This window comes from Siphateles boraxobius, unplaced genomic scaffold (assembly GCF_051911475.1).
Source record: "Siphateles boraxobius isolate OS27281-9 unplaced genomic scaffold, OSU_SipBor_1 130, whole genome shotgun sequence".
NCBI lineage: Eukaryota > Metazoa > Chordata > Actinopteri > Cypriniformes > Leuciscidae > Siphateles > Siphateles boraxobius.
In genome coordinates, this window is record NW_027508734.1 from 6,959,242 (window position 1) to 6,985,183 (window position 25,942).

At 37.4% G+C, this 25,942-nt stretch overlaps 3 protein-coding genes across 4 annotated transcripts; 2 read left to right on the top strand and 1 right to left on the bottom strand.

The window, feature by feature from the left end:
* The first annotated feature begins 3,945 nt into the window (after window positions 1–3,945).
* epoa (erythropoietin a) lies at window positions 3,946–14,580 on the top strand. The gene is made up of 5 exons (XM_077227624.1): window positions 3,946–4,321; window positions 8,982–9,112; window positions 9,240–9,326; window positions 9,437–9,601; window positions 13,081–14,580. Exons 1-5 carry the CDS (start codon window positions 4,306–4,308, stop codon window positions 13,231–13,233), a joined length of 552 nt encoding a protein of 183 aa, XP_077083739.1. The 5' UTR covers window positions 3,946–4,305; the 3' UTR covers window positions 13,234–14,580.
* A 116-nt stretch (window positions 14,581–14,696) lies between these two features.
* Window positions 14,697–17,362, bottom strand: pop7 (POP7 homolog, ribonuclease P/MRP subunit). Its single transcript, XM_077227629.1, has 2 exons — window positions 17,207–17,362; window positions 14,697–16,324 (listed from the first exon to the last, which is right to left on the bottom strand). The coding sequence occupies exon 2, from the start codon at window positions 16,313–16,315 to the stop codon at window positions 15,869–15,871; it is 447 nt and encodes a 148-aa protein (XP_077083744.1). The 5' UTR covers window positions 16,316–16,324; window positions 17,207–17,362; the 3' UTR covers window positions 14,697–15,868.
* A 204-nt stretch (window positions 17,363–17,566) lies between these two features.
* Window positions 17,567–25,577, top strand: mettl3 (methyltransferase like 3). Of its 2 annotated transcripts, none has more exons than XM_077227565.1 (11): window positions 17,567–17,813; window positions 18,165–18,352; window positions 19,198–19,653; window positions 19,737–19,912; window positions 21,332–21,545; window positions 22,573–22,760; window positions 23,288–23,326; window positions 23,432–23,540; window positions 24,274–24,339; window positions 25,108–25,220; window positions 25,359–25,577. In XM_077227565.1, exons 1-11 carry the CDS (start codon window positions 17,711–17,713, stop codon window positions 25,468–25,470), a joined length of 1,764 nt encoding a protein of 587 aa, XP_077083680.1. In that variant the 5' UTR covers window positions 17,567–17,710; the 3' UTR covers window positions 25,471–25,577. The 2 variants fall into 2 exon arrangements, with proteins under 2 accessions (XP_077083680.1, XP_077083679.1); XM_077227564.1 differs by having other exon boundaries at window positions 17,568–17,813; window positions 18,162–18,352.
* Window positions 25,578–25,942: the final 365 nt, after the last annotated feature.

Consider the following 25,942-nt stretch of genomic DNA (forward strand, 5'->3'; position numbering starts at 1 on the left):
CCGTACACAGATCCAGCAGCCGAGTAAGACCCAGACCCATCGATGAATCCAGCAGCACAAATTATGTGTCTCCGTCAAGGAGATCGACCCATCTAGAATTATGTAATGGACTTTTTGGGGCTTGCTCATCTGACTTACATGGATGAGGTATGTTTAATGATATTTTTTTGTGGAGGACTATCTGAGCCACTTAGCTACCTTATGCCATTGCATGACCCTAACAGGACTCTTGAACAGTATATTCACTTGGCCCTTTCCTTGAGCGGTTTGTCATTTACTGTGGGCTTTGCGGAGGAAGAACCCCGCAAGCTCACAGTAAACTCTAAGCCTGAGAATCTTCACGTCATGCCACCCATCAAGCCCATCACTGGATCAGTCTCTGGAAGTCCCAGATTAATGTCCAGCGTGACGGACCCACCGCCCATGTCAGAAAGGATGGCCAAGAAGATCGGCCGAATGGGGTCTCGTCCTGCCAAAACCACCGTTCCAGAGTCTCGTTCCGTTGAGGTCCCTGCCGAGCCTGCTCTTCACGTCATGCCTGCCGAGTCTGAATCTCTTCACGTCATGCCTGATTCGCCTGATCTTCACGTCACGCCTGGCCTGTCTAATCTTCACGTCACGTCTGGCCAGCCTAATCTTCACGGCATGCCTGATCATCACCTCATGCCTGTTCAGCCTGATCATCACCTGTTCAGCCCGATCGTCACGTCATGCCTGTTCAGCCTGATCTTTACGTCATGCCTGTTCAGTCTGATCTCTACGTCAAGCCTGCGCTCCCCATCAGCCCTTCCGAGCCTGCACTTCACGTCAGTCCTGCCGAGCCTGGGTTCCCTGTATTTTCGGTTTCTTGGACTCTCTGCCTGCCTCTGGATTACCCGTTTGCCTTGTTCCCAACCTTGTGTGTTTGTTTGTTTGGACTACCTACCTGGATTCCGACCTGTTGCCTGTTCATTTGATTACGTGTCTGGATTACCCCATCTTATTAAAAGCTGCATTTGAATCTAAACTTTCTGGTCTCAGAGCAGTTTGTGACAAGCACAATGTTTCATATGTTGGCTTGTTATTATATTTCATAATAAATCTTATGTTCTTTTATACTCATTTTCGGTGGATCATAGGGTTACACCTGTAGAGTTGCAGCCACGGGGCTATAATAATATTCATAGATCTAGCCTATGTGACGTGGTTGTGCATGATTTGGCAATAGGGAGCCTATACACACATAAACATGTTTTAAAATGATCAGGAAGTCGGGAGGTGCTCATAACGTGCCTGGCTTGTAATTCCTCTCAAACAATGCGAGCCGTGACCAAACAAGCATCAGCCATTTCCATGCGATTTCTCCTTAGAGTAAAAAATCATCTGCGAGCTCGTAAGACAGCATAAATCGTACGGCTACAAATTTCTGCCTACCAGGGTTACAAACTCCTGACTTCTAAGATCACCTAACTTCGTGACGTAAATACCGGTAATGAGACAATTTCAAGTTCTTCAGTAATTTATTTGCATACAGTTATTTTAATGTGTTAAAGATTTTGAATTAATCGCATGCGTTAACAAAATAATATTGACATATATATTTTGTTAACCATAAAATATTTGGACAACGTTTATATATAGAGAGAGGTTTTCATATTGATTATCCTTTCAACTGAGAGAAGCTGGGCCAAAATATACATTGAACAACTGTTGCCCAAACAACCTCTATCCTGCCCTGTCACCCTTCAACAAACAGACCTGGTTGAAAGAGCATGCAAGATAAAAGTAATTAAACTATGGAGACACTAAAAGGGAAAAAAAAACATGAACATAGTTTTAATTAAGCCAATTTTGGCTGTAAGTAGTCTAGCAAAAACCCACACAAGTTGGCTAACCTTTGAGCTTTAGACAAAATACATAGAGATTCTGTTTTGAATGCCCTCTAGATATGTATAGATAAACTTTATTGATCCCTGAGGATAAAATCAGGATCTTTGAACTCTGGACACTCTCTGTCTTCCCAGAGACATATGTTTTCCTGGATAGACTCATATCTTCCTGGATTACACATTCTGTGCCAGCTACTAAACACGTTCGATGTTTAATATTTATTGCTGTCGGAGCCAATAGCCCCGTGGGCAGTGCTCTGACATGTGGAGCGGTTGTGCTTTGGGTGACTTGAGTTCTAGTCCCAGCTTGTGGACATTTCCTGAACCCGTCACCCTCTCTCTCTCTCTCTCTCTCTCTCTCTCTCTCTCTCTCTCTCTCCCACTTTACTTCCTGTCTATCTATACTATCCCAAGCAAGACAAAATGCCAAAAATTAATTATGTATGTTATATTTGTCCATTTACCAGAAAATATAAAGTAGTTCTGATACATTTTCCCCTTGATCTTAGATTATAGAAAACTTTTCACACTGATAAACCTTGTAAGATTTAAGGATTTATAATGTTCTTCTGTTCATGTTAAACTCCAAATGGCACCTGAAACAACTTCGAGAAATTCAAAATTTGGTCTGCAAATTAGATTGACTTGATCAGCACAGATTTTATCGATACGTTCCTAATGCCTAATCCTGGAGAGTGGTAAAAATAAACAGATTTTGCTGTTCACAATGGAGGGTGATGTTTAGTTATCCTGGTACTTAATTAATATAAATTTAAGAAATAAGGGTGGAGTTGATGTGGTAAATGGATTCTGGAAGAATTGTCCCAAAGGTAAGGTAAGTGACTGATAATATATACCCAGGATTAGGATAAACTTTAATTTATCCCCCTTTTTTTTCAATTTTATAGTCACAAAACAACCTTCAGTGAAGAATGTTGTTGTTTTTGTTTGTCTGAATGTTACCCATTTAGATTTAATTCTTGGGTTTTTGGCTTTTTAACATAAAAAGTTAAAATATTCCCCTCTGATTATCTTGGGCGATTGCAAAAATCAAAGTTTCAGTCGTTCGTTTGACGTACCACCTTGAAATTTATAAAGATTTTAGCATTTATCTGAAATAGAAAGCTTTTGTAACATTACACACTACCGTCCAAAAGTTTGGGGTCAGTAAGATTTTTTTTTTTAAAGAAATTAATACTTTTATTCAGGATGTATTAAATTGATCAAAAGTGACAGGAAATACATTGAAAAAAACAATTGTTTTCAAACTTGATAATAATAAGAAATGTTTCTTGAGCATCAAATTAGCATATTATAATGATTTCTGAATGATCACACTGAAGACTGGAGTAATAATGCTGAAAACTCAGCTTCGATCACAGGAATAAATTACATTTTAATAATACATTAAAATATAACAGTTATTTTTAAATTGTAATAATATTTCACAATATTTTGGATCAAATAAACATCTGGGTGAGCAGAAAAGACTTCTTTCAAAAACATTAAAACATCTTCCTGATCCCATACTTTTGGATTGGGCCTACTTCTAATGAATATGAAGAACTGCCTCCCTGATCCCTGAACAAAAGTACAAACCTTTAATACAAAGCATAATTGTGAGTATTGTTTCATTTCTTTGTATTACCACCTTACCTGGAAGTATGCCAAGTGGAAAATGCAGTTAAAAGATCATTGTAGAAATTGCATTGAGAGGAAGCCCTTTTTAGTACACTGTTTATTTTGTAGACCACTTTGAGAAACCAGATATTATGTGAGTAACAATGAAAGACTAATTTCTTCCAAAACAGGAAGTTGATCTGATAACTATCACGAGACTGTTATATTTAATTTTTTATTTTCAAAGTCATGGATTGAAAATAAATAAATAGCTAAGCATTACGGAACCGATGAGTGCTGACAATACCTTAAAAAGCTTTGGTTGCAATTAATGGGCTATAGACGGAGCTATGGACAAAACGGAGAGGATCCTGTAAGGACTGGATTCTGAGATGCAGATAACCAGTGAGTAAATGAAACGACCTCAGCCTTTTTTCTTTTTTTTCTGCCTGAGCTTCAACATTTTGTATCTGTCTCGTGGAGGACAGGTCCTTTCTCCACCTCTGACATTAGTGAGAGCGTTCCACCTTTTTCTGCTTAATCGCTTTCGTGGAGAGAGGGGGCATTTGCATTCATAGAAAGCTTGCCAATAGGGCGATGCAAAGCCTGACTGATCTGAGTACGTGCCTCCTGGGAAGGGACGGTGTCATTGTATTTGATCGCGTGTGCGTCCCACAGAGGACTTGAAGCAGCGCGCAGGGCTGGATGCGTCTGTGCTCCAGTCTATCCATGTCTTTTGCGCCACCAGTCGAACTGTCTTTGCGCGATATTTGTCATTTTTAATCATGTGTTTGAAAAATGCCAAGTTGCTTTGCGAATGTTTCACGGTTCAGGTAAGATCCTTACGCTTTTACAAAAGTTGGCTTTACATGTGCGCTTACCAACAAGTGGAAATTTGTGTTTTTGTTGTTTTGGCGCGTTAAATTCATATTGAATTCAATGAATAGCAAGCAATAAGTTAATCGTTTACTGTTTATCAATGGATATGACAAAAGGCAAATATAAACTGCCACAAAAAAAATGTAGGCTAAAATGTTTTTTACTGGTATTATTAATAATTTGAAACTACGAAAATGAGCATGTAAGTGAAAGTGAATTGAATGGTGGAGCAAATCATCACTGGAATTATAATACGAAATAAAAAATAATACATTCATTTAAATGCTCATATTCTCCTAGTGATCAATCAAATTGCATTTAAATTGGTAAACATGAAAGGTATTATTCATAAAGGGGGTTGTTTTGAGCTATCAGTATTTCTTGTAATGAATTTGTGTTGGAATTTCCCATGCATGACCTGGCATCTTTATAAGCATGAGCTTTACATTACAACGATAGCTGACTCACTCTGTGTAAAAGTGCTGCATCATCAGAAGTTGACCATAGACTAGCAAATTCATTCTGAAAATGAGAGTGACTTTGCAGAAAAAAAGCTTGTAGACAGATCAGATGTTCACAAATGGCTTCGGTTTCTGCATGAAGGGAAAAGAAAGTTATCACAATGTACAAAAAAAATAGATATTGTATTGTAAGAACCACTGTAGATTAGGTTTAATTGTACTTTCAATGTATTTGGTGATTTTTTTTTTTTTTTTTTCATTTTTAGGTCAAGGTCCTTGGTTTTTAACCAAGGGTAAAAGTCGGCACTTTGACAGTGCTCTCTCTTGTGAGGCAAAAAATAGCCTCTGGTTGTTGGCATTTAGTGTTGGCACTTCCCCTGTTACCTTTAACACTGGCTATGATCCTACTTCAAGCCCTTGACTCTCGGTGTAGTTGGCAGTTCCCTCTGCTGGAGAGTAAGGCATGTGATATAGTCTCTCCCCCTCTTTCTTGCTATAGTTTGGTCATTCAGTGAGGTATAAAAGCCTTGTGTTTGTACAAGGAAATGGAGAGTTAGCACATTCTCCATTGAGTGATTCTCTTTAAATTGACCTCTTGCCTCTGGGTGTTTAAATCTAAGTGAATCATTTATTGTCTTTTCATTGCTTAATTGTTGTAATTTAAGTAACCCCAACCTCAAAAAAATTATATGTTGGCTTTAATTAACTTTTTTAATTCAACAGGTTCCACATAACTGGGTTACGTTAAACAAACATAATTTGTTCATGTAACTACAACATCATGGAATTAAGTCATTTTAAGCGACCCAATTAAAGTAGTTTTAAAGTTAATTTTTAAAGGCTTCCTGGCATGAGTCAGGTATTTTTTATATTCATTCATCCATTAATATTTTATTTATTTTAGTGACAAATAATTAAATTGATAACTATAGCTAGCTACTTGTTAGCAGTAGCACATATTAGCATCTTAAATGCTAAGAGTTACATGCTCCCTCAATTTAAGCAGAAGAAATTAATTAAATCAATCCACAGTCAAACAAAATGCTCCACTCTTCTCTACAATGGTGACCCACTGTAATTTAAATGGTTCTCATAATTCCAATGTAATTGAACAGTAAACACAATTACACACTATCAAGTCTTCCCATTTTCTCAAAAAAAATATAAAATAACACTTAATTTTAACATTTATTCTCTCTTAATTCAACCATATGCAAAGCATGCTGGGAACTAACAAGCACCACCCAGTTAATGCAACACAAATCATGCATGTAATCCAACACAAATGGATTAAGTAAACTTAAATTTTACATATATTTAAGCAGATTGAACACATTATAATTAAGTTAGGGCAAAATGGCAGTTGGCGTCGCACTATACTACCACCCTATGTCTGGATGTAAGAATTTTTTACTTAACATAAATGGTTTGTGTTTAGACAATGCGGTAGGATTTTGTACTGTTAAGTTGAGACATAATTACGTGGACCTTAATAGAAAAAAAACACTTTAAGTAAAAAAACACTATTATTATAAGTAAACTAAATATAAATATATTATGTAAAGTGCACAACCTTCCTCGTTCATTCAACTTCCTTCATTCCTCCTCTTAAACTAAAATTCTGAATTATATTGATTTCACTCTTTTTTACAATTATTTATACTTTTATATTACATTTTAGAACTCACTTAAATTTGTATATGATAACCCACTAATAGTGTGTACTGTGTACACTACTGTTCAAAAGTTTGGGGTCAGTAAAGTGCGCTGGGACAAACTTTTGTGGTTGTAGCTTGAAATTCCTAGAAGGAGATACTGTTTACATTTTGTTTATTTTCTCAAGCCAACATAAATATATTAAGATAGAAAACAGTTGTTTTAAATTGTAATATACAATACAACATTGTGGTTTTACTATATTTTTTGATCAAATAAATGCAGCTCGATAAACATACAAAAAAAATCCCACTGAGCCCTAACTTTTATAGTGTGGCTAAAACAAATGTGTGGAGGCGTGCAACAGCAACTCGGCGTTGCGAGGTCACTATAACTGAATGAAAGATGGACATGGCTGTTTACAGAGATAATATCCATATGTTTAGCTGTTGGAGAAGTGGCTACATTTAATAAAATTATGTGACTGTAAAATGCTAGAGGCTTGGACAGATGAAATCGCTGTTAGGGATTGGCTGATTATGTGGTGGACGTGCGTTCTGCAGCATTCAGACAGACTCTGTGTGTTTCTGCAGCAGTTCTTGGTTTTTCCACAGGTCATGGCGTCAACAGAACCTCTGTTGCTTTCGAGACAAGACGCCATTCTCTGCCAAGATCAGCAGTAAAGTGATTTGTCAGGCTGAGGCCAACAGAAAAACTCGCAAAGAAAAATCTGATCATTGACATTATACTCAAAATTTTGGCCCAACTTTGAGTGTTTCATGTGCTCAAGATCAGAGCATCTCCAGAGGGTACATCCGCTTTGATCAGAGTCCTGTTGCGTCATAGCCTACTAAAGCTGAAAGAGTGCATTCAAAATTGTTCCAATAAGAAATAAATGCAGTTCAATCACATGGCCAGCTGCATAGGATGAATACTTATTCACTCAGTGCTTATCTGCCCTAAAAGTAGACAATGTCGAACCTCATGGCTTCAGCTCGGCAGAGTAAAAAGAGGAAACGATAGGAAAAGATTAGAATTACAATTTGTTGCCTCTGCAAATATGTGTACTTTTATCATTTCATTTTTGCTTTGACTCAGACGTTAGGTTTCTGACACGCATGTGATAGAGGATTAAAGTTTGCAGACCAGACACACACAAACACTCTTTCTGTGTAATCTGTCTCTTTATTCCAGATAGACAGAATAGTCGAGCGTTGTGTGGGTGTTGTCTTTTTCCTCATGATTTTTTCTTCTTCTTCTTTTTTTTTCAGTTGGTGAAATCTTGACCTCTTTTACAAGTCAAAATGTTGGTTACGGGTCTTATTTATTGGCTTGTTTGCCCAAGTAATTTTTTACAGTGGTTTGTTTATTTACAGATGGCTATTTACTGAACACACATCATGAAAATAATGGCATCTGTTGGTGTCTTTCAGAGAAGTGTCGTACTGTAATCTCGGGATTGTCCTCGTCTGTCGGTGCGGTGTGAATTTGCCTTTAAAGGCCACTTCACACTCGACGACCAACAGCAACAGACACTTTGTGGGATCAGTATTTTTCCCCCGTCTGCGGCTGTTGCTGTTGGTCGGCACTTGTTTTCACTGATTGAACGTTGAATCGCCAGTTGTCGGGTGTTGTCATATCTGAGAAGTGACGGTGCCGTTGATCTGTGTCTGTCGGTGCTGTGTAAATTTCCCTTAAGAGTCTTGAAGTCACTGCTGGCATCTATATAACCCTCTACACACACCTTAGCAATAGAATCGCCATTGGCTTTTACATTTTTTAATTTACTTGCCAGACTGATGTACTATATATATGTGTACATATAATTCCAACAAATCAGCTTTTCTTTGTAAAATGGCACGGATTTTTTAATATCTCACGTACACTCTTAACATCAGTCACTCAAGCATTATATTATGATATTATGATAATCAAGCACTATTTAATGATAGAAGTTTAGTAATTAGAACTAAAACTTGGTAACCATGTATGAGTGCATGTTTGTCATTTTGCTTTTGATGATGTTTGATTTATTGCGGGTTCCCTCAATGTCACATGTGCACTCCTTAAAAAAACAGTGCTGATTGTTGACATGCTAAAATATATAGATTCAAATCTATACATATTTAAATGGGAAGAAAGATATGGAATGCACTGAATGTTAGCTTTCTTGTTGTGCCCAATATGATCTGTTTCCACATGTCATTTTAACAAGAAACTATGCTTCTAACCACAGATCAAGAGCTGTTGTTCCTTTGCAAATGTTTTTTGGAACTATGGTTTCGTGAAACGCCAAATTGCTCAACTGTGTTGGTAACCTATTTGGCTAACGAAGCTTTTGGGAAACGCACCGCTGGAATCTGTTTGTCCTGACTTGAATGCTTTAGTCTCTTGCTAGAGAATATAAAAGTGCTGGCGTTTTTTTTTTTTTTTTTTTTATCTCATCCAAAGATTGAATTCGTTTATAACTGATCTTCATCTGTTCTGTCTGTGTCAGGACTCTTTGCCTTACTGCTGATGGTGCTGGAGTGGACCCGTCCAGGCCTGTCCTCCCCATTACGCCCCATCTGCGACCTGCGCGTCCTCGACCACTACATTAAGGAGGCATGGGATGCAGAAGCTGCTATGGTGAGTGACGGCTAAAGCTGTTCATTAGAATCTCTCATGGGATACTTTCTTGCGTTCCATCTGTGCAATTTTAATCTTACACAGTGTCAAGCTGATTCTCAGCGTGTGAATGTTCTTGTTATCGCAGAGAGCTTGTAAGGATGATTGCATCAGTGCAACAAACTTCACTGTTCCTCTGACCAGAGTTGATTTTGATGTCTGGGAAGCGATGAATGTAAGCTACATGTTCCTGTTGTGAAGATTGTAATATAATATAGTCATTTCCAAAATCAATGACATGTTAAACACTGCATTTAGTTTTAATATTCCTCTCTTCTGCTTCAGATAGAGGAGCAAGCCCAGGAGGTCCAGTCAGGCATTCACGTGCTGGACGAGGCCATCAGCTCATTACAGGCATTTAATCTGACTGGGGTGATACAATCCCACATAGATGCCAGTATTAGAAACATTGTCAGCATCAGACAAGTGCTGCGAAGTCTCAGCATACCGGTGAGTTACACAGACACCTCTTGAGTCTCTTCTGCTCACCAAGGCTGTATTTATTTGATACAGTGAAACAGTGCCCCCTTTTACAAGATCTAATATAAGTCTCAGGTTTCCCCAGAATGTGTCTGTGAAGTTTCAGCTCAAAATACCCCAAAGAGAATTCATTATATCATGTTGTTAATGATATATGTTAAGAAAAACATGCTTTCTTCTTGCATGTATCTTTAAAGAAATAGTTCACTTAAAAATGAAAATTCTGTCATCATTCACTCACCCTCAGGTTGTTTTAAACCTGTATGAATTTCTTTCTTCTGCTGAACACAAGATAAGATATTTTGAAGAATGTTTACCCAAACAGTTGATGGACCCATTGACTTCCATAGTATTTTTTTTTTCCTACTATGGAAGTCAGTGGGGTCCATTCACAGTCTGGTTACCAACATTCTTCAAAATATTGAAAGAAATTCATACAGGTTTGAAACAACTTGAGGGTGAGTAAATGATGACAGAATTTTAATTTTTAAGTGAACTATTCCTTTAAATGCAAATGTGCTGAATGCTCCCCGCCCCACTTTCCAGAAGAGGGCGGAGCCTTTGCTGCTCTCTCGGATACTCTGCTGAAAAACAAAACATCTGTTTGGTTTTGATTATCATCTCTTTCGCGGTCAAGCTCACATGACACTGCAGTTCTCAATTCATCTATAATTGATGGAGTGTGTAGCTTTTCATTTCTTAAACAACCGTGTAGGAAGACACTTCATGTCAAGATTCATCAGGCTCAAATTGTGAACGAATGGTAAAGAATCATTTTCACACATGAATTCTTTGGGGCCTCATGATGTGTCTTCCTACATGGAGTGTGTAGCTTTTCATTTCTTAAACAAACATCAATTTGAATTAGAAGAACTGTTGCCAAACATATAACATGCTAGAAACACAATAATTACGCCAGTAATGGTCCAATCATTGACTCTTAAGTATTTGCCTATTTAAATCCAAACCCAAAATCCAAAATGTAATTAAAATATATTTATTTCATACTAAGAATACTACAAACAATTAACATGTTTACTGACATATCGCTTGAGAATGACTGACATAAATATTATAATTAAACTTTACCTGAAGCACTTCTTTATTGCACAATGCACATTTATTAATATTAAGCCTAAAATATCACTATTAGTAAGGATAGTATGATCTCTGTATAATATCAATCTTTAAATGGAAGATATTTAAAGTTTACCTAAAGTACTTGCAATAGTTTTAATTGAGCACAATCAAACATACTTAAGCATTTCTTTAGTTGGACCTCAGCACTTTTCCCGGATAACTAAAGAGCATTAAGTGTATACAACATTTAGCAGACTTTAAGTATACCAATTTAGTATACCGAAAGGTCAGTGGCAGGGTATTTATATTGAGTACATTTATATGTAAACGTATATTTGTAGTATACTTAGCATAAAATAAATGTATTTCAAAAACATTTTAGTATATTTCATTTTCACTAGGGTTATTACAATTTAAAATAACGGTAAAATGTAATTTATTCCCGTGATCAAAGCTGAATTTTCAGCATCATTACTCCAGTCTTCAGTGTCACATGATCCTTCAGAAATCATTCTTATATGATGATTTGCTGCTCAAGAATAATTATCAATGTTGAAAACTGTTGTGGTGCTTAATATTTTTGTGAAAACAAATTAGTTTTCCAGGTTTTTTGATGAACAAAGTTGAAAAGAACAACACTTACAAATATAATTTTTTTGCAACTTTTGATCAAATGAATTTGTCCTTGCTGAATTAAGGTATTCATTTCTTTCAAAACAACAAAACAGTTGGCGCTGATAGCCTCTTGGGCAAGTCCGCCGACATGTAGTGCCGTTGTGCTTCGGGCAACCCGAGTTCGAGTCCTGGGTCGTAGACCTTTCCCGATCCCGTCCCCCCTCTCTCTCTCTCTCCCACCTCTGCTGTCCTATCCTAATAAAAACGGCAAAAAATAAATTTAAAAAATAGAACAAATCTTACTGATGCCAAACATTTGAATGGTAGTATTCATTTTGGAAATTACATTCATCATTAGTGTAAAGGTTAGGATAACACACTTAGAATTGAATTTGCATTTGGCAGATGCTTTTTTCCAAAGCAACATATACTATACAGTCCATTCAAGCTATACATTTGATTCAATATGCATACATTACATCTACATCTCATCAGCTTGTCTGTTCCCTGGGAATCAAACCCCGTGACCTTGGCATTGATTGCTTGCGTCATGTCATGCTCTACTACTCAAGCTACGGGAACAGGAAAATGGATGTTATGCTAATCAAGTGCAGTGTACTACAAACTTATGTCAGCTTCAGGAAGAGAGCATGTTCGGCACTTTGATTGTGTCATAGTGTTACATAAAACCAAACAGCAACTATGGGACTATACTCTAAAAAGTCTGTAAAAAAAGTCTATCTTTATATGAAGGAATTTGTCTGGATTATTTTTTTTATTTCTTTTGTGTGTGTGCACATTTTTTAATTACTCATTCTATTGTGTTGTGTTTTATGGTTAAAGGAAATGTACATTAACTTAGTGAAAAATATTCTGGCAGAAAATTACTAGTACCTTTTAGGTTTTTCTACTGATTCTTTTTTTTTTTTCTTACAGTGAATACAGAAAGACTGCTTTAAATTTAAAATCTTGAATTTGTGTGTCTAAAATGTTAAACTGTCACAGAGTATTTGAGCCAGTGTTATTTTAATTTTATTATAGTTTTATTAATATTTAGAATTTTTGTAATTTTACTTTTCATGCAAATTTTTTGCTTATTTTTTTTAGTAATTTCATTATATGCTTTTGTCATTTTTTTTTACCTATTTTGGTTTCATTTATTTTTATTTTATTTTAGTTTTAGTTTTTATTTATTTCCAGTTAATAATTTTAGTGTTTCAGCTTAAAGAGGACCTATTATACTCTTTTACAACGTCTTGATTTTGTTTCTGGGCTCTAGTAGAAGAGGTTTTCATTGCTTGAATGTTTAAAAACTCAACCCGACCTCGTCCCTTTATTCTGCGTATGCCTTGGGCAGGAATTATCTAAATGAGGAATATTGTGACGTGGTCGTTCCTGGAAGAAAACTCAAGACTACAATGGAGGCGTTTCAGGGAGTTCAGAAACAGTATCACTGATGTAGAGAATGACTCCAGCTGGAGGGACTTTGTGCTTTTGGCCTTTTTTATGCTCAAACAGCAACATTACACACTAAAGAAAGTTGAACATTTAAAAGAGCATAATAGGACTCCCTTAAAAACAACATTTTAAATTTTCGTTTAATCCAAGTTTTTCCAACTATTATTTATATTTTTTTATTTCAGCTTTATTTCAATTAACAGAAATGCTTTCATAGTTTTAGCAACTGATAATAACCCTGATTTGAGTTACACTTTATACGTTTATTTACGCTTTCATTCCTCTCTGCCTCTCAGGAATATGTACCTCCAACCAGTGATGGAGAAGACAAGAAGACGCAGCAAGTATCCTCAATCTCAGAGCTGTTTCAGATCCACGTCAACTTCCTGCGGGGAAAAGTGCGTCTTCTGCTGGCCAGTGCACCTGTCTGCCATCAAGGTGTCAGCTGATACACAATTCAGGGCAAGAGTCAAACTAACTGAAGCTCCTCATATCAGGAGGCAGGATATGGACTATTACAAAGGATATGTTGCCGAAGTTTGAATGACTGGGAGTTGTAGCACTTTGAAAGATTTACAACCAAAAAGGGAAAATAATAGATCCCCCAGAATGCATTTGCAAACCCACCTGTGTTACCCGTCAAAATCAACCAGAGGGCATCATAAAACTGCAAGAAATCACTCCTCTTTCCCCATATGACTGATGCAACTTTCCCAGCTCGACTGGGAAGGGTTATCTGGGACTCTTTAAAAGTGTTTTGTATTGCTTATGAAATTGTCATTATTTATATAGATTATATATATTTCCTAGAGCTGGAATCACTGGCTTTTGCAGGTTCTTCTCTGAAGCTATTCAAGAGAAAACCTCTCTTCCTCCATCCACCATGGCCTCAAGCACCTCCAAACGATGAACTGTTGATAGAGAAGACTATTTATCAATATTAATTATGCACTGTAGGTTTTATATTCATTTCCGTGTATATGTATATGTGTGTGTGTGTGTGTGTGTGTTTGTGTGTGACACTTTTTGAGAATGCTGCAGGGAATGTTTTAAATGTATGGGGAGGAAGGTTGTAATGCTGAATTCTTACGGGTCAGTCGGGGTGAACAGGAAGGAGGACTAGATTGCTGCTTGTGTCGGGGGAATTGAAAGCTTTCGTGAGAGAGCTGATGAGGCTCTGCGTTTGCTCATGTCTGAATTACGCCGATGAGCGCGGCCTTGTACAGATAACGCTGGTGCCAGGAAAAATATTGATTAGTGTATGACGAACATCCTAGACTACTTCCACTTCTCGCTCAACGCTGCATACTTTCCTTTGGGAAAAGATCGTACGGTTAGCATTTTGTTTCTCTTTTTCTGTTTAACTTTGTTTGTGTTTTTCATAAATAGCCTGTTTTTTTTTTTTTTACATCTGTCAGTCAGTCACTGTCTGGGTGCAACAAAGTATGTTTGTAGATGTTTTTTCCTGTTATTTTGCTGTTGTGTGGTTCTTTCATCACAATGTTATTTGGTATTCAAATACAAAGTATTATTCTTAGCTAAAAACAAGGAGAGAGGAAGTTTTTCTTTTCGTCTTATGAAGCATCTCTGCCGAGAATACACTGCTCACCATTCTGTAAATACATGAATTTCCAAGGTGAATTTGATGTGAGTGCAAGTACTTTTTTTATAGCTATGATAGAGTGAATTTAGGCATACATTATGCCTAAGCCATAACTGGAGTATAAGTATTGCATTTTTGTCATGTTGTTTCCTCTGAAGGAATTTAGTCACACCACTAAATATTTTTTAACACAGTTTGTGTCATTCTTTTCGCCTTACCACCAACATTTCTGCTCTTTTACAGTCTGGTCAAGAATGGCTGGACAAACACTTTGATCCAGTAATACTTTTTGAAAGAAGATCTAATCTATTACTGTTATTCAAATTTATTTGTATAACACTTTTCACAATACATATTATTTCAAAGCAGCTTTACTGGAAATGTCCATATGTCAAAAATGTGCATTTAATAAGTAAGATCATACAAATCATGCAGTTAGCTAACATCATGTATTCATTTAGGCAGAAACAATGAGCTTATCAAAGCAATTATTACAAGTTGTGATCGTAATGGATACAATATATCGAAACTCTGACAGGAACTAGCTTTTCTGCATCAGAAACAGATAACATGTGCCGTAGCTTAGCAATGTTTCTGAGGTAGAAGACGACTGTTTTTGTAACATTTAAAATATGATTATCGAAACACAAGTTGCTCTCAAATATAACACCCAGGTCTTTAACTGTAGAGGATAAAGTAACAGTACATCCTTCTAGATGAAAATTGTATTCTAAGAGATTTTGTGTACAGGTTTTTGGTAGATGTTATTAAATAAATAACAATCCAAACTTAAAAGAAGAAAATTACTGGTCATCCAGTATTTTATATCTTTAACACAATCTGTCAAATTGCATTAATTAAAGATTTCTTCTGGTAGTGATCGACATAGAGGAAAATAATTCCACGTTTATTCCTAAACAGCAGAGGTTCAAAAACAGACCCTTGTGGCACTCCATAATTACTGATGTTAACTTGGATAATTCTCCATTTAAATAAACAAAATGATAACAGTCGGATAGGTACAATCTAAACAACTGTAATGCCTGTCCCTGAATGCCGGTGTAATTTTGTAATCGATCTAAGAGTACGTCATGATCTATGATCTGTGTTAAACACAGCACTAAGATCAAGTGAGATATAGCCTTGGTCAGAAGTTAGAAGTAATTTGTTTTTGTGCTATGATGGGCCCAGAATCATGACTGAACTTTTTCATAGATATAATTTTTATTTATTTTGCAGGATGGAGCACTTGACTGCATCTTTGATAAATGTCAGATGTAGATGTAGGTATAATTTATATACAGGAAGAGGGGGGGGGGGGGGGGCAGGAAGGTCCAAAAATGTATTTTTACTCGCCAAACAAAACTCACACCAAACAAAACAGACAACGCATTTAAAGCACACAACAAATCTTACATTAATGTTTATGAAGTCTTTGAAGTTCCCATTTATTGTGTTGATAGTTGATACTGATACTGGCTCTACGGGTTGGGATAAAACACCCTGATATGGATGGCCGAGTTATTACGGGTGCGTGTAAGCGGCTCTCCAGCCTCATCTGGATCCTCGGGCTCCAGGTCGTCGATGAGCTCTACGGTGGATGTGTTGGCTGCCAGTTGCAGCGCACCCTGGCTGGACGTTTGAAGCTGTAGGGCGATGTTAATGGCCCGGTTGATAGCCAGTCCCAGACCGTGGATGCAGATTTCCCTATGAGCGTCCAGAAGTTTCTGACATCTCGCCAGCTGGGCCTTGAAGTCTGTTTTCATATTGACGTAGACGTCGTTCCGCCGTTTAGGCAGTTTGCGAGGCAGACGCTTGCGGAGGGTGTACTCCATCGGGTCCATCTCAAGAGACGAGCCCTCATGGGTGGGCAGCACCATCGGATTGTGGGGTACAGAAGCGGACACTGGGCTGCGTGGCTCGGCCATGACAAATCACTGGAAAAGCGATGTACAAAGAGAATCAGACGTGTTAATCAAAGTTTAATGGTGATTTTTTCACAGAGTGACACAGAAGACATTTGTGTGCATACTGGCATTGTGTAACCGGTCCAACTCAAGCGGGACTCAAACCATCGTGGGAGGTGGGCGTGCTAACAAGGTAGCGAAAGACCGCAGGCCGCTAGAGTAGGTCGCTAGCGTGCCTCTTGAGATCAGGGGAGTGCGGTTTAGATGCACAGCTTATACCGGCCTATGTCCGTTACACTCAACCCCCCCCAAACCTCACTCTCATCCGGGTCACGGCACCAAATTTAACCGGTCCGACTCGACCCACTCGGTGCGAGATTTGAAATAAGGAAAAATGCTATTCCAAATTCAGATATAAATAAAGCTCTGAATAATTCATGTGTTTTTTATTTAAACTAAAACGCAAATCCATGATGTAGCCTAGGCTACTACACGGCTGCATCCGAAATCGCATACTTCCCTACTATATAGTAGGGAAACACAGTATGTGACAAAAGTATGTCCGAATTCACAAGTACTCATAAAAGACTAGACAAAAAGTACCCAGATGACCAACTACTTCAGGTGAGATTCTGAAGTGTGAATACGATTGAGACTTTACTATCCCATGAGGCCACAGGAGAAGATTTGTGAATGAAAGTGAAGCAAGGGAACTGATGCTGGTAGGTCACATAATAATGACAACATGGTGAATGTAGTACGTCCAGATTACATTTATACTATACACACTCATGTGTGTATGTTTTTGTTTTTAGTGTATGTTTTTAGCATTACGGATTGACGTTAATCGATATGCTGCATACATTTATATAACGTTAGTCGTTTTGTTGTTTTTTTGATTGCGAATCGTACCTTGGTTTAGAAGAGCTTGTTTTTTTCCAGCTCTACGCTAAATAGCTGGTAAATAAACTAATCTTCGTTTCGGTAGGTCTGTCTCTTAGACTGTAAAGGTCTGTCTTCTCTCCTCAAGTACCGGAAGTTCTCACGCTTCTCACAGGAACTTATACTGAAAGCCGTTCTGTTTGTTTACATAATACTAACGTTACCCTGTTTTTGAAAATTATATATTTGCCTATTCCGTATACTGTATAGTTATAAATTAATATACAAATAAAATAAACATGTATAAAACAGGAAATATTTGTCTCCGTAACAGTATGAAACTAATCAATACTAAATTGGGAATATTGTGCTGTGAGTGTCTTTTATTTTGAAATTCATCCAGTTCATCCGCGTAGTGTGTATGACCAGTGCAGTCCCTGAGCGTTGGATTACTAGACGTAAACGAAACTCAATGAACTCTGTTTCGTGTGTAAGGTCTTTTTAATTCACTGTTTATCTAGTTTCATTTAAACCATGTCGGACACATGGAGTCACATCCAGGCGCACAAAAAGCAGCTGGATTCCCTGCGAGAGAGGCTGCAGAGGAGAAGAAAAGACCCAACTCAGCAGGGCACTGGTGTGTTCACTAACTTCCTTACATGCTATGAGATCTGCAAAACGATTAACTTTGTGTTAAGTGGTATTTGATTTACTTATTAATAAAATATAACTACCCAGAAATGTGACGAGAGTTACCACGTTGATGCTGATACAATCAGCTTTATTTGCTTGCCGTTAAGTGCTGAATATTGAGAACACACAGGATTCTGTCAGAACAGAAGTGGTGTTAAAAAAACGAATTGAGAATGTGTGTCAAAGAAAGAATGAACCAGGTTTCAACCATTATTTTTGCAGTAAGTGAATTAGTGAGTATATGGTGCCACCTACTGTATGCATTTCCCAACATTTAGTTATTTTATTTTAGCAGAGGTTGGAGGTGTTGAGGGTGGATCTGCGAGGAGCGACAGTCCCGGACCGGCTCTCCAGAGTCCTCCACAGGTGGAAGATGAACAGCCTCCCGATCCAGAACTAGAGAAGAGACTGCTGGGATACCTGTCCGAACTGAGTCTTTCTCTGCCTACTGATTCCCTAGCAATCACCAACCAACTAAACACTGTAAGAGCTGTGAACGTGCTTTTGTACTCTACCAGTCACACATCTGCTATTACTATTTTCCACATTTTAGAAAAAAAAGTTGTCAAACCTGTGAAGTATATGGATTATGAGAATCATAATCTGTTTACACCTGGTATTAAGATGGGTTTTGGTCGATTGGATCACAAGAAGACGAAGACACATACACGTTTACACCTTGTGTTTTAATAAATCCATCTCTTTTGTTCACTTTCAACCACTTCTGTCCTGATTTCCTCGAGGGGAGGGTCTGTGGGTGGGGAAATGTATGGGCTTAATTCAGATCTTATGCTCAAATAGACAAAATAAGCTTGCACAATTTACATATGATCACGACCGGAGACGACGGAAAAACACACAGAGAGCATCAGCTTTAGTTTCTGCTCTGTAAGTCACAAGACCAGCCGAACACTGTGAATGTGTGTTAGAAATCAGGAATGGTGAGAGAACATTGTGTTTGATACGTTTTTCATCTTCAAACCAAACTTGGGTCTCCAGCCGACAAATATTAAATCCCGTCTGTCTAGCCGCTTCCCATAATGTTACGCATTAGTTCAGTAGACGGAGAGAAGACGGTCTTTTGTGGCTGTTCAAACACATTGGATCACATGAGTGTTTACACTACGAAAGCAATCCGGTCGAATGTGTTTTTGACTACCTCTGGATGTGGTGGAAAGTGGACAAGCTCAAAACATTTTAGACCCTGTTTACACATGTATTTAGCGTCGTCCACTTGTGATCCGATCGACCAAAACTCACACTGCCAGGTGTAAACAGGCCCTGTGTTTTTTTTTATTCTTCCCTCTCACTCTTCCTTATTTACTCAGTCTGAGTCTGCAGTTTCCCATGCCTGCATCCGAAGTCTCCTCCTCAAATTTTCTGCTCAAGAGCTAATCGAAGTTCGTCAGCCATCCATTGCTGCCTCCTCGTCCTCTTCCTTGTCCACCCTCGTCACTTCTGTCGACCACACCAAACTATGGGCTATGATTGGCGGCGCAGCCCAGCCGCAAAGAACCGCCGTTAAAAGAAAAGGAGATGACATCATTCATCAAAAAAGAGCCCCAGGCTCCTCCCCTTTGCTTCAAGCCCCATCTTCCCCTCCCAAGAAATCCTCTATCTCACTGGCTCCTGCCTCAATCTCCCAGCTAACCGGATCCTCCGGGGTTATGGGTGGCGGACCTGAGAAAAAAGGGCGGACCAATAAAGTGCAAGCTTCTCACCTGGACATGGAGATCGAGAGTCTACTGAGCCAGCAGTCCACTAAGGAACAGCAAAGCAAAAAGGCAGAATATCTAAGTAGCAAATCACTCAAGCTTTGACTATTTGTATGTATTTGGAGTCTTATGTGTGCATGCTTGTGCGTCAGGTGAGCCAAGAGATCCTAGAGCTTTTGAACACCAGTTCAGCGAAGGAACAGTCGATTGTGGAGAAGTTTCGCTCGCGAGGCAGAGCTCAAGTGCAGGAGTTCTGTGATTACGGGACTAAAGAAGAGTGTGTGCAGTCGGGGGACACACCACAGCCCTGCACCAAGTTGCACTTCAGGTCAGTTCACAGTCACACATTATTAAACGATAATAAATAACAATGCACACACTCACACAAATTCTATTTCTTCTCTGCATTTCTCCTCTTCTCTAGCTTGCTTCCTAATCGAGTTTTTTTTAATAAACCTGGCATTGTATATTACTATTATTGTTGGGTCTTTGACAAATGACTTTGGATAACAGCGTCTGCTGTATAAATGCATAAATATAAATAACAAAACACAAGGCCTACAAAAGGTCTTAAATCAGAGCAGAAAGTCTTAAATTCATAAAGATGTGTTATTAAATGTTGCATGCATTGCACACATCTGTTTTCAAATACAAATATCTAAACCTCTTTGAATCAAGATTTACTTGAAGACTCAAATGTAAAATGAAGCCGTGAAAAATTGAACAAAATGTAGTGAGTTTATTCTTAAAACAAGAGCAAATATCTGCCAGTGAGTTATGAAAACTTCCCTTTGAATTCTGTTGATTTTTTTAATCATGAACTCAATTCATTTTGATCAATTTCACAGAAAACAAGACTTCATATTTGATGTCATTTTGTATCTCCGGTAAAAGTATCATGACAAATTTTAATTTTTTTTTAATAAATTGAATAGTAATGGATATCTGTTGTAAGTTTTTTTTTTTTTTTTACAAAGTCTGAAGTGTTGCTAATACAGCTCAATGTGTTTCTCCCAAGACATTTACATTTAGAGAACATATTGACATTGTGTTCCCTTCAGTTTATTCAATTAAAATGTCTTTACATGGTCTTAAAAAGGTCTTTAAAAAGTCTTAAGGGTTAGTTCAACCTAAAATGAACAATAGGTTATTGTGAACTCACCCTGTTTTTGTTCTAATGCCGTATTACTTTCTTTCTTTTTCGGACCACAAAAGGAGAGTTTAAAAAAAAAAATGTCCCTCTCGTCTAAATAATGGCAGTGAATAGCAACCAGCATCAAGCTTTTAAGAAGAGACGCAAAAGTATCACAGAATGGTCTAATCTATTCCAAGTGTTCTGGGGGTTGGCGATAGGGTTTGGTGAAAAACAAACCCAAATTTAATCTACTTTTAAATTAAAATCCTACAGTGGCCGAGAGAGCTCAACATGCTGTAACTGAAGAAAACACGTGTGAATAGAAAAACCCCCAGCAAATTAAGAAAACATGTTCATCAGTTTGACAACACATGTGCTGGAGCTGGATGGGACATGCTTGTTGATTATTTGCAGAGCGTTTCTGTATTTGGTTGCGTATATGGACAAGTGCAAGCAGGAAATGTTAAAACATTTCTCCTTTTGTGATCTGAAAAAGAAAGAAAGACATACTGCATTAGAACAACACCAGGGTGAATAAATTATGACTTTTCTTTTGAATTTACCTTTAGAAAACCTGTAAAAGCCCTGCTCATTATAATGTGACTTTCCTAGGCGAATCATCAACAAACACACAGACGAGAGCCTGGGCGACTGCTCCTTTCTGAATACTTGTTTCCACATGGACACTTGTAAATATGTGCACTATGAGATTGACAGTCCTCCTGAGGCCGAGGGTGATGCCCTGGTCCTGCAGGCCGGGGCCGCTGAGCTCGGACTGCACTCCAGCGAGGAAGACAGCAACGTTGGCAAGCTGTTTCCTTCACAGGTACAGTATCGGACAAATTGGCCTGTTCCACATCTTATAATAAAATTGATTTGAAACTGAAAACCACCAAAACCAATATAATATAGTAATATAGAATTAGGCTTAGTCTCTTGATTTGTTTCTAATTTGTAATTGCTTTCAGAGCCTCTTCTATTGCACATTTGCTGTTCTCGTATTTATCCACAAATTCAAAAAATTATTTTCATTTTGATTTCAATGGTTAAAACTGCATTTTTGTTTTAAGACTCTACAGTTCAAAACTTTGTGGTTGGTAAGATTATGTAATCATTTAATGTTTTCAAAAGAAGTATCTTATGCTCAGGCTGCATTTATTTGAGTATAATACAGTAAGGATAGTTTAAAAGAACTATTTATATATTTAAAATATATATATAATTTATTTCTGTGATCAAAGCTGAATTTTCATTATTATCAATGTTGAAAACAGTTGTGCTGAGTAATATTTTTGTGGAAACTTTGACAATTTCCTTCAGGACTCTTTGATTAATAGAAAGTACAAAAGAACCGCATTTATTTTAAATTGAAATCCTCACTCTCACTTTTTATAAATGTAATGCATCCTTGCTGAATAAAATTATTATTATTATTTTTTAATCTTACTGACCCCAAATCTTTGAAAACTAGTGTAGACTAACGTTCAAAGGTTTGGGGTTCTATTTAACAATAAATCCTGAAAAAATTATTTACTCATTCATTATAAAAAAAACATTATAAAACATTCACACAAAAATATTAATCGGCACAACTCTTTTCAACATTGATAATAATCAGAAAAGTTTTGTGAGCAGCAAATCAGCATATTAGAATGATTTCTGAAGGATCATGTGACACTGATGACTGGAGTAATGATGATGCTTTGCATCACAGGATTAAATTATATTTCAAAATATATTAAAATAGAAAACAGTAATAATATTTCACAATATTACTGTAAAAAAAATCTTACCAACCTCAAACTTTTGAGTGGTAGTGTATAACACATACATGCGCTCTGACCTTATCTCAGTGGATTTGCTGTGACATCCGTTATCTGGATGTGTCCATCCTGGGGAAGTTTGCAGTGGTGATGGCCGACCCGCCGTGGGACATTCACATGGAGCTTCCCTACGGAACGCTCACAGACGACGAGATGAGGAAACTCAACATTCCTATTCTGCAGGATGACGGTTTCCTCTTCCTCTGGGTGACAGGAAGGTAGGGGCTCTGGGGGATCGGGCACACAAAGCTGCTTGAGACACTTTATCTCGGTGTAATCAAATCATTCCGCGTGACTAAATAAAGGTAAACCTGAATACAAAAAGTAGAGATCATCGCATAGATGAATTTGATATATCAGAGTTATATATTCAACAGCTTTCAACATCTTTGCACACTTGATTAAACCTGTCAAAATACATTTTTTTTAATTATTGTATGCATGCCATAAAAGGAGTTAATAATAATAATACATTTTATTTTTTAATGCGCTTTTCTCACACCCAACGTGCTAACAGAGTAAAAGACAAGAAAAACACAAATAATACAATATACAACAAACAATATAAAACAAGACTATACCCTGTTTAGCATCTAACACCAAGCAATTTCTTAAAACGTTTCTTAAAAGAGCTTAATGTATGTTATGTATGAATAAATGATCTGAACAGTTTGAAAGGAGGTGATGTAATGCTTGGCAACGATCCAAATGCAGGGCAACAATAGTTGATTTTCTGTCTTCACAGAGCTATGGAGCTGGGCAGAGAGTGTCTGAGCTTATGGGGGTAAGTTGATTCTACATGTGGAAAAATGTAAAGTGATGGTGATCTCTTTAAATGGAACTAAATCAGTTAACGAAATCTTTTAATCTGTTTCTGTCACTCAATCAGCTATGAGCGTGTGGATGAGATTATCTGGGTGAAGACTAACCAGCTTCAGAGGATCATTCGGACCGGAAGGACTGGACATTGGCTGAATCATGGCAAAGAGCATTGCTTGGTACGTGTGAGAATATACACTACAGTTCAAAACGTTTGGGGTCAGGAAGATTTTTTTTTTAAGGTCGGTAAAATGTTTTTTGAAAGGAATCCATTATGCTCACCAAGACTGCATTTATTTGATCAAAAACACAGTAAAAACAGTAATATTATTCAAATGTAGTATTAATATATTTTAAAATGCACGTGATCCTTCAGAGATCATTTTAATATGCTGATTTGCTGCTCAAGAAACATTTCTGATTATTATCGATGCTGAAAACAGTGATGTGTTTTTGTTGCAATGTTAGTCTTTGACGCTTTTGATCAATTTATTTGATCTTTGCTGAAATAAAAAAAAAACAATAATAATTATCTTACTGATCCCAAAGTTTTGAACGGTAGTGTAGAAGAATGAAGTTGTGATTTTATTCAATCTGACAGTGTTCAGATATTATTACACGATGCTTATATTTCAATAATATATATTTCAATGCTTTTGCATTCTCTCGCAACAGTTTTATGTTCCCATGAGAAACTTTGCTTTCGCTCGCAAAGAAAGCATTCATTTTTCCTCCCATCTTATATATTCTTCCATTGCCATGCCGTACAAAAACAGAATTTCATAACCGTATCACAGTGAAAGAATCCTGATCTCACTGTCAGGGTTTATTTTACTGATCATAATGACAAGTTGGAAATATATTAACCCTTACATATTCTCTCTCTCTCTCTCTCTGTGTTTGTTTGTTCAGGTGGGAGTAAAAGGAAACCCACAAGGTTTCAACAGAGGTCTTGATTGTGATGTTATAGTGGCAGAGGTCAGTCATAACCAATATTACAGATAAAGCAGTGATTCATTTAAAGTGCCCATATTATGCTATTTTAAAGTTTCCTAATTTTGTTTCAGAGTTTCCTACAATAGGTTTACATGCATCCAAGGTCAAAAACCACTTTAATTTTCTCATAATATACATGGCACATTAGCCTAATTTCTCAAAGATTCAGTCTCTCTAAACCCCTCCTTTCCGGAAGTCTACTCTGCTCTGATTGGTCAGACGGCCCAGTCTGCTGTGATTGTGATTGGTTACTGCGCATTTCAGAAACTAAACACTCATTATCATACCTGTATATCCGAACAATAACGATGGCTTCGGTTTTAGCGTATCAACTCCAGTGCGATGCCTCGTTCTTTTGGAGTGCAGCAAAGTGTATCTCAGCGCTGAAACAGCGTCTTCTCGACATGAACAACACAAACTAAACTCTTCCAGTCTCAGCTACAACTACAGTGTTTGAGGGTCAAAGTAGACGCTGTTCACAGACAGTCAATGAAGACCATAGACTGGCATTATGCAAATGTGTCACATTGTTACGTAGTTTTATAACAGGAAGGGAGACTGGAATTACTGATGACTAATTTCTGCAGATCAGAATAAATTATTTCATTTAGGAGACAATAACTTTTTTTGTTATAAAGAAATATCACTCACTGCATGAAAGGTAATATTTGAAAAAGCATATTTGGGGCACTTTAAAAGTCTGTGATGATCAGTACACTAAATTATCTGTTTCATCTGTCTACACAAAAGGTCCGCTCCACAAGTCATAAACCAGATGAAATCTATGGAATGATTGAGCGTTTGTCTCCGGGCACAAGAAAGATTGAATTGTTTGGTAGACCACACAATGTGCAGCCCAACTGGTGAGTCAGACATTAGGAGCTTTCTTGATTTCCAAATCACCTGTAAGACAAAGTTACAGAGTGTCATCAGACGTGCTGTTGTCTTCCTTAATAACTCAATTGTTATCTTTCTCATTCGTTCCCTGTTTTGTTTTCCAGGGTGACTCTTGGTAATCAGTTGGACGGTATTCACCTTTTAGACCCTGAAGTAGTGGCACGTTTTAAAAAGCGCTACCCTGACGGAGTCATTTGCAAACCTAAAAACATGTGAGGACTAAACATGTACAGTTGCTGGATGAACTCTGCCACAGAATTCAAGACTTAAAGGAACAGACTTTTGTACCACTTTGCTTTTTTCAATAAAAATGCTGAACCACATTTTTAGTTGTCTTTCTTTACAGATTAATAATTTCACAGATAATTCTATAAAGTCGGCATGAAATGGAAGTTCCGACAGCCTTTTCTTCCCTATTGTGACTATATCAAAGTAAATTGTCTTTTTAAACAAGAAAAACTGTAGGACGGGGCTTGATTTTGTCCCTCAGGAATTGATTGGATCGTTGAATCATTGTGGTTTGTGATTGGTCGATCTCTTGTGAGTGGCAGGTTGCCCCTCCCTCGCACCAATAAACACATCATCGCAGAAGAGATATTGTCGCAAGGATGGAAAGTTTGATTAAAGATTATGAATTTGAATTATGGTGACTTCAAGACAACTTCTCTGATAGAATAGCATAAAAACA

Excerpts from the sequence above, each read along its gene's own strand:
- epoa (XM_077227624.1), top strand. Across the intron at positions 9,113-9,239 it reads GGGATGCAGAAGCTGCTATG|AGAGCTTGTAAGGATGATTG; the intron begins GTGAGTGACGGC and ends TTGTTATCGCAG. Across the intron at positions 9,602-13,080 it reads TGCGAAGTCTCAGCATACCG|GAATATGTACCTCCAACCAG; the intron begins GTGAGTTACACA and ends TCTGCCTCTCAG.
- pop7 (XM_077227629.1), bottom strand. The coding sequence starts at position 16,315 with ATGGCCGAGCCACGCAGCCCAGTGTCCGCTTCTGTACCCCACAATCCG.
- mettl3 (XM_077227564.1), top strand. The coding sequence starts at position 17,711 with ATGTCGGACACATGGAGTCACATCCAGGCGCACAAAAAGCAGCTGGAT. Across the intron at positions 19,913-21,331 it reads TGCACCAAGTTGCACTTCAG|GCGAATCATCAACAAACACA; the intron begins GTCAGTTCACAG and ends TGACTTTCCTAG. Across the intron at positions 25,221-25,358 it reads CACAATGTGCAGCCCAACTG|GGTGACTCTTGGTAATCAGT; the intron begins GTGAGTCAGACA and ends TTTGTTTTCCAG.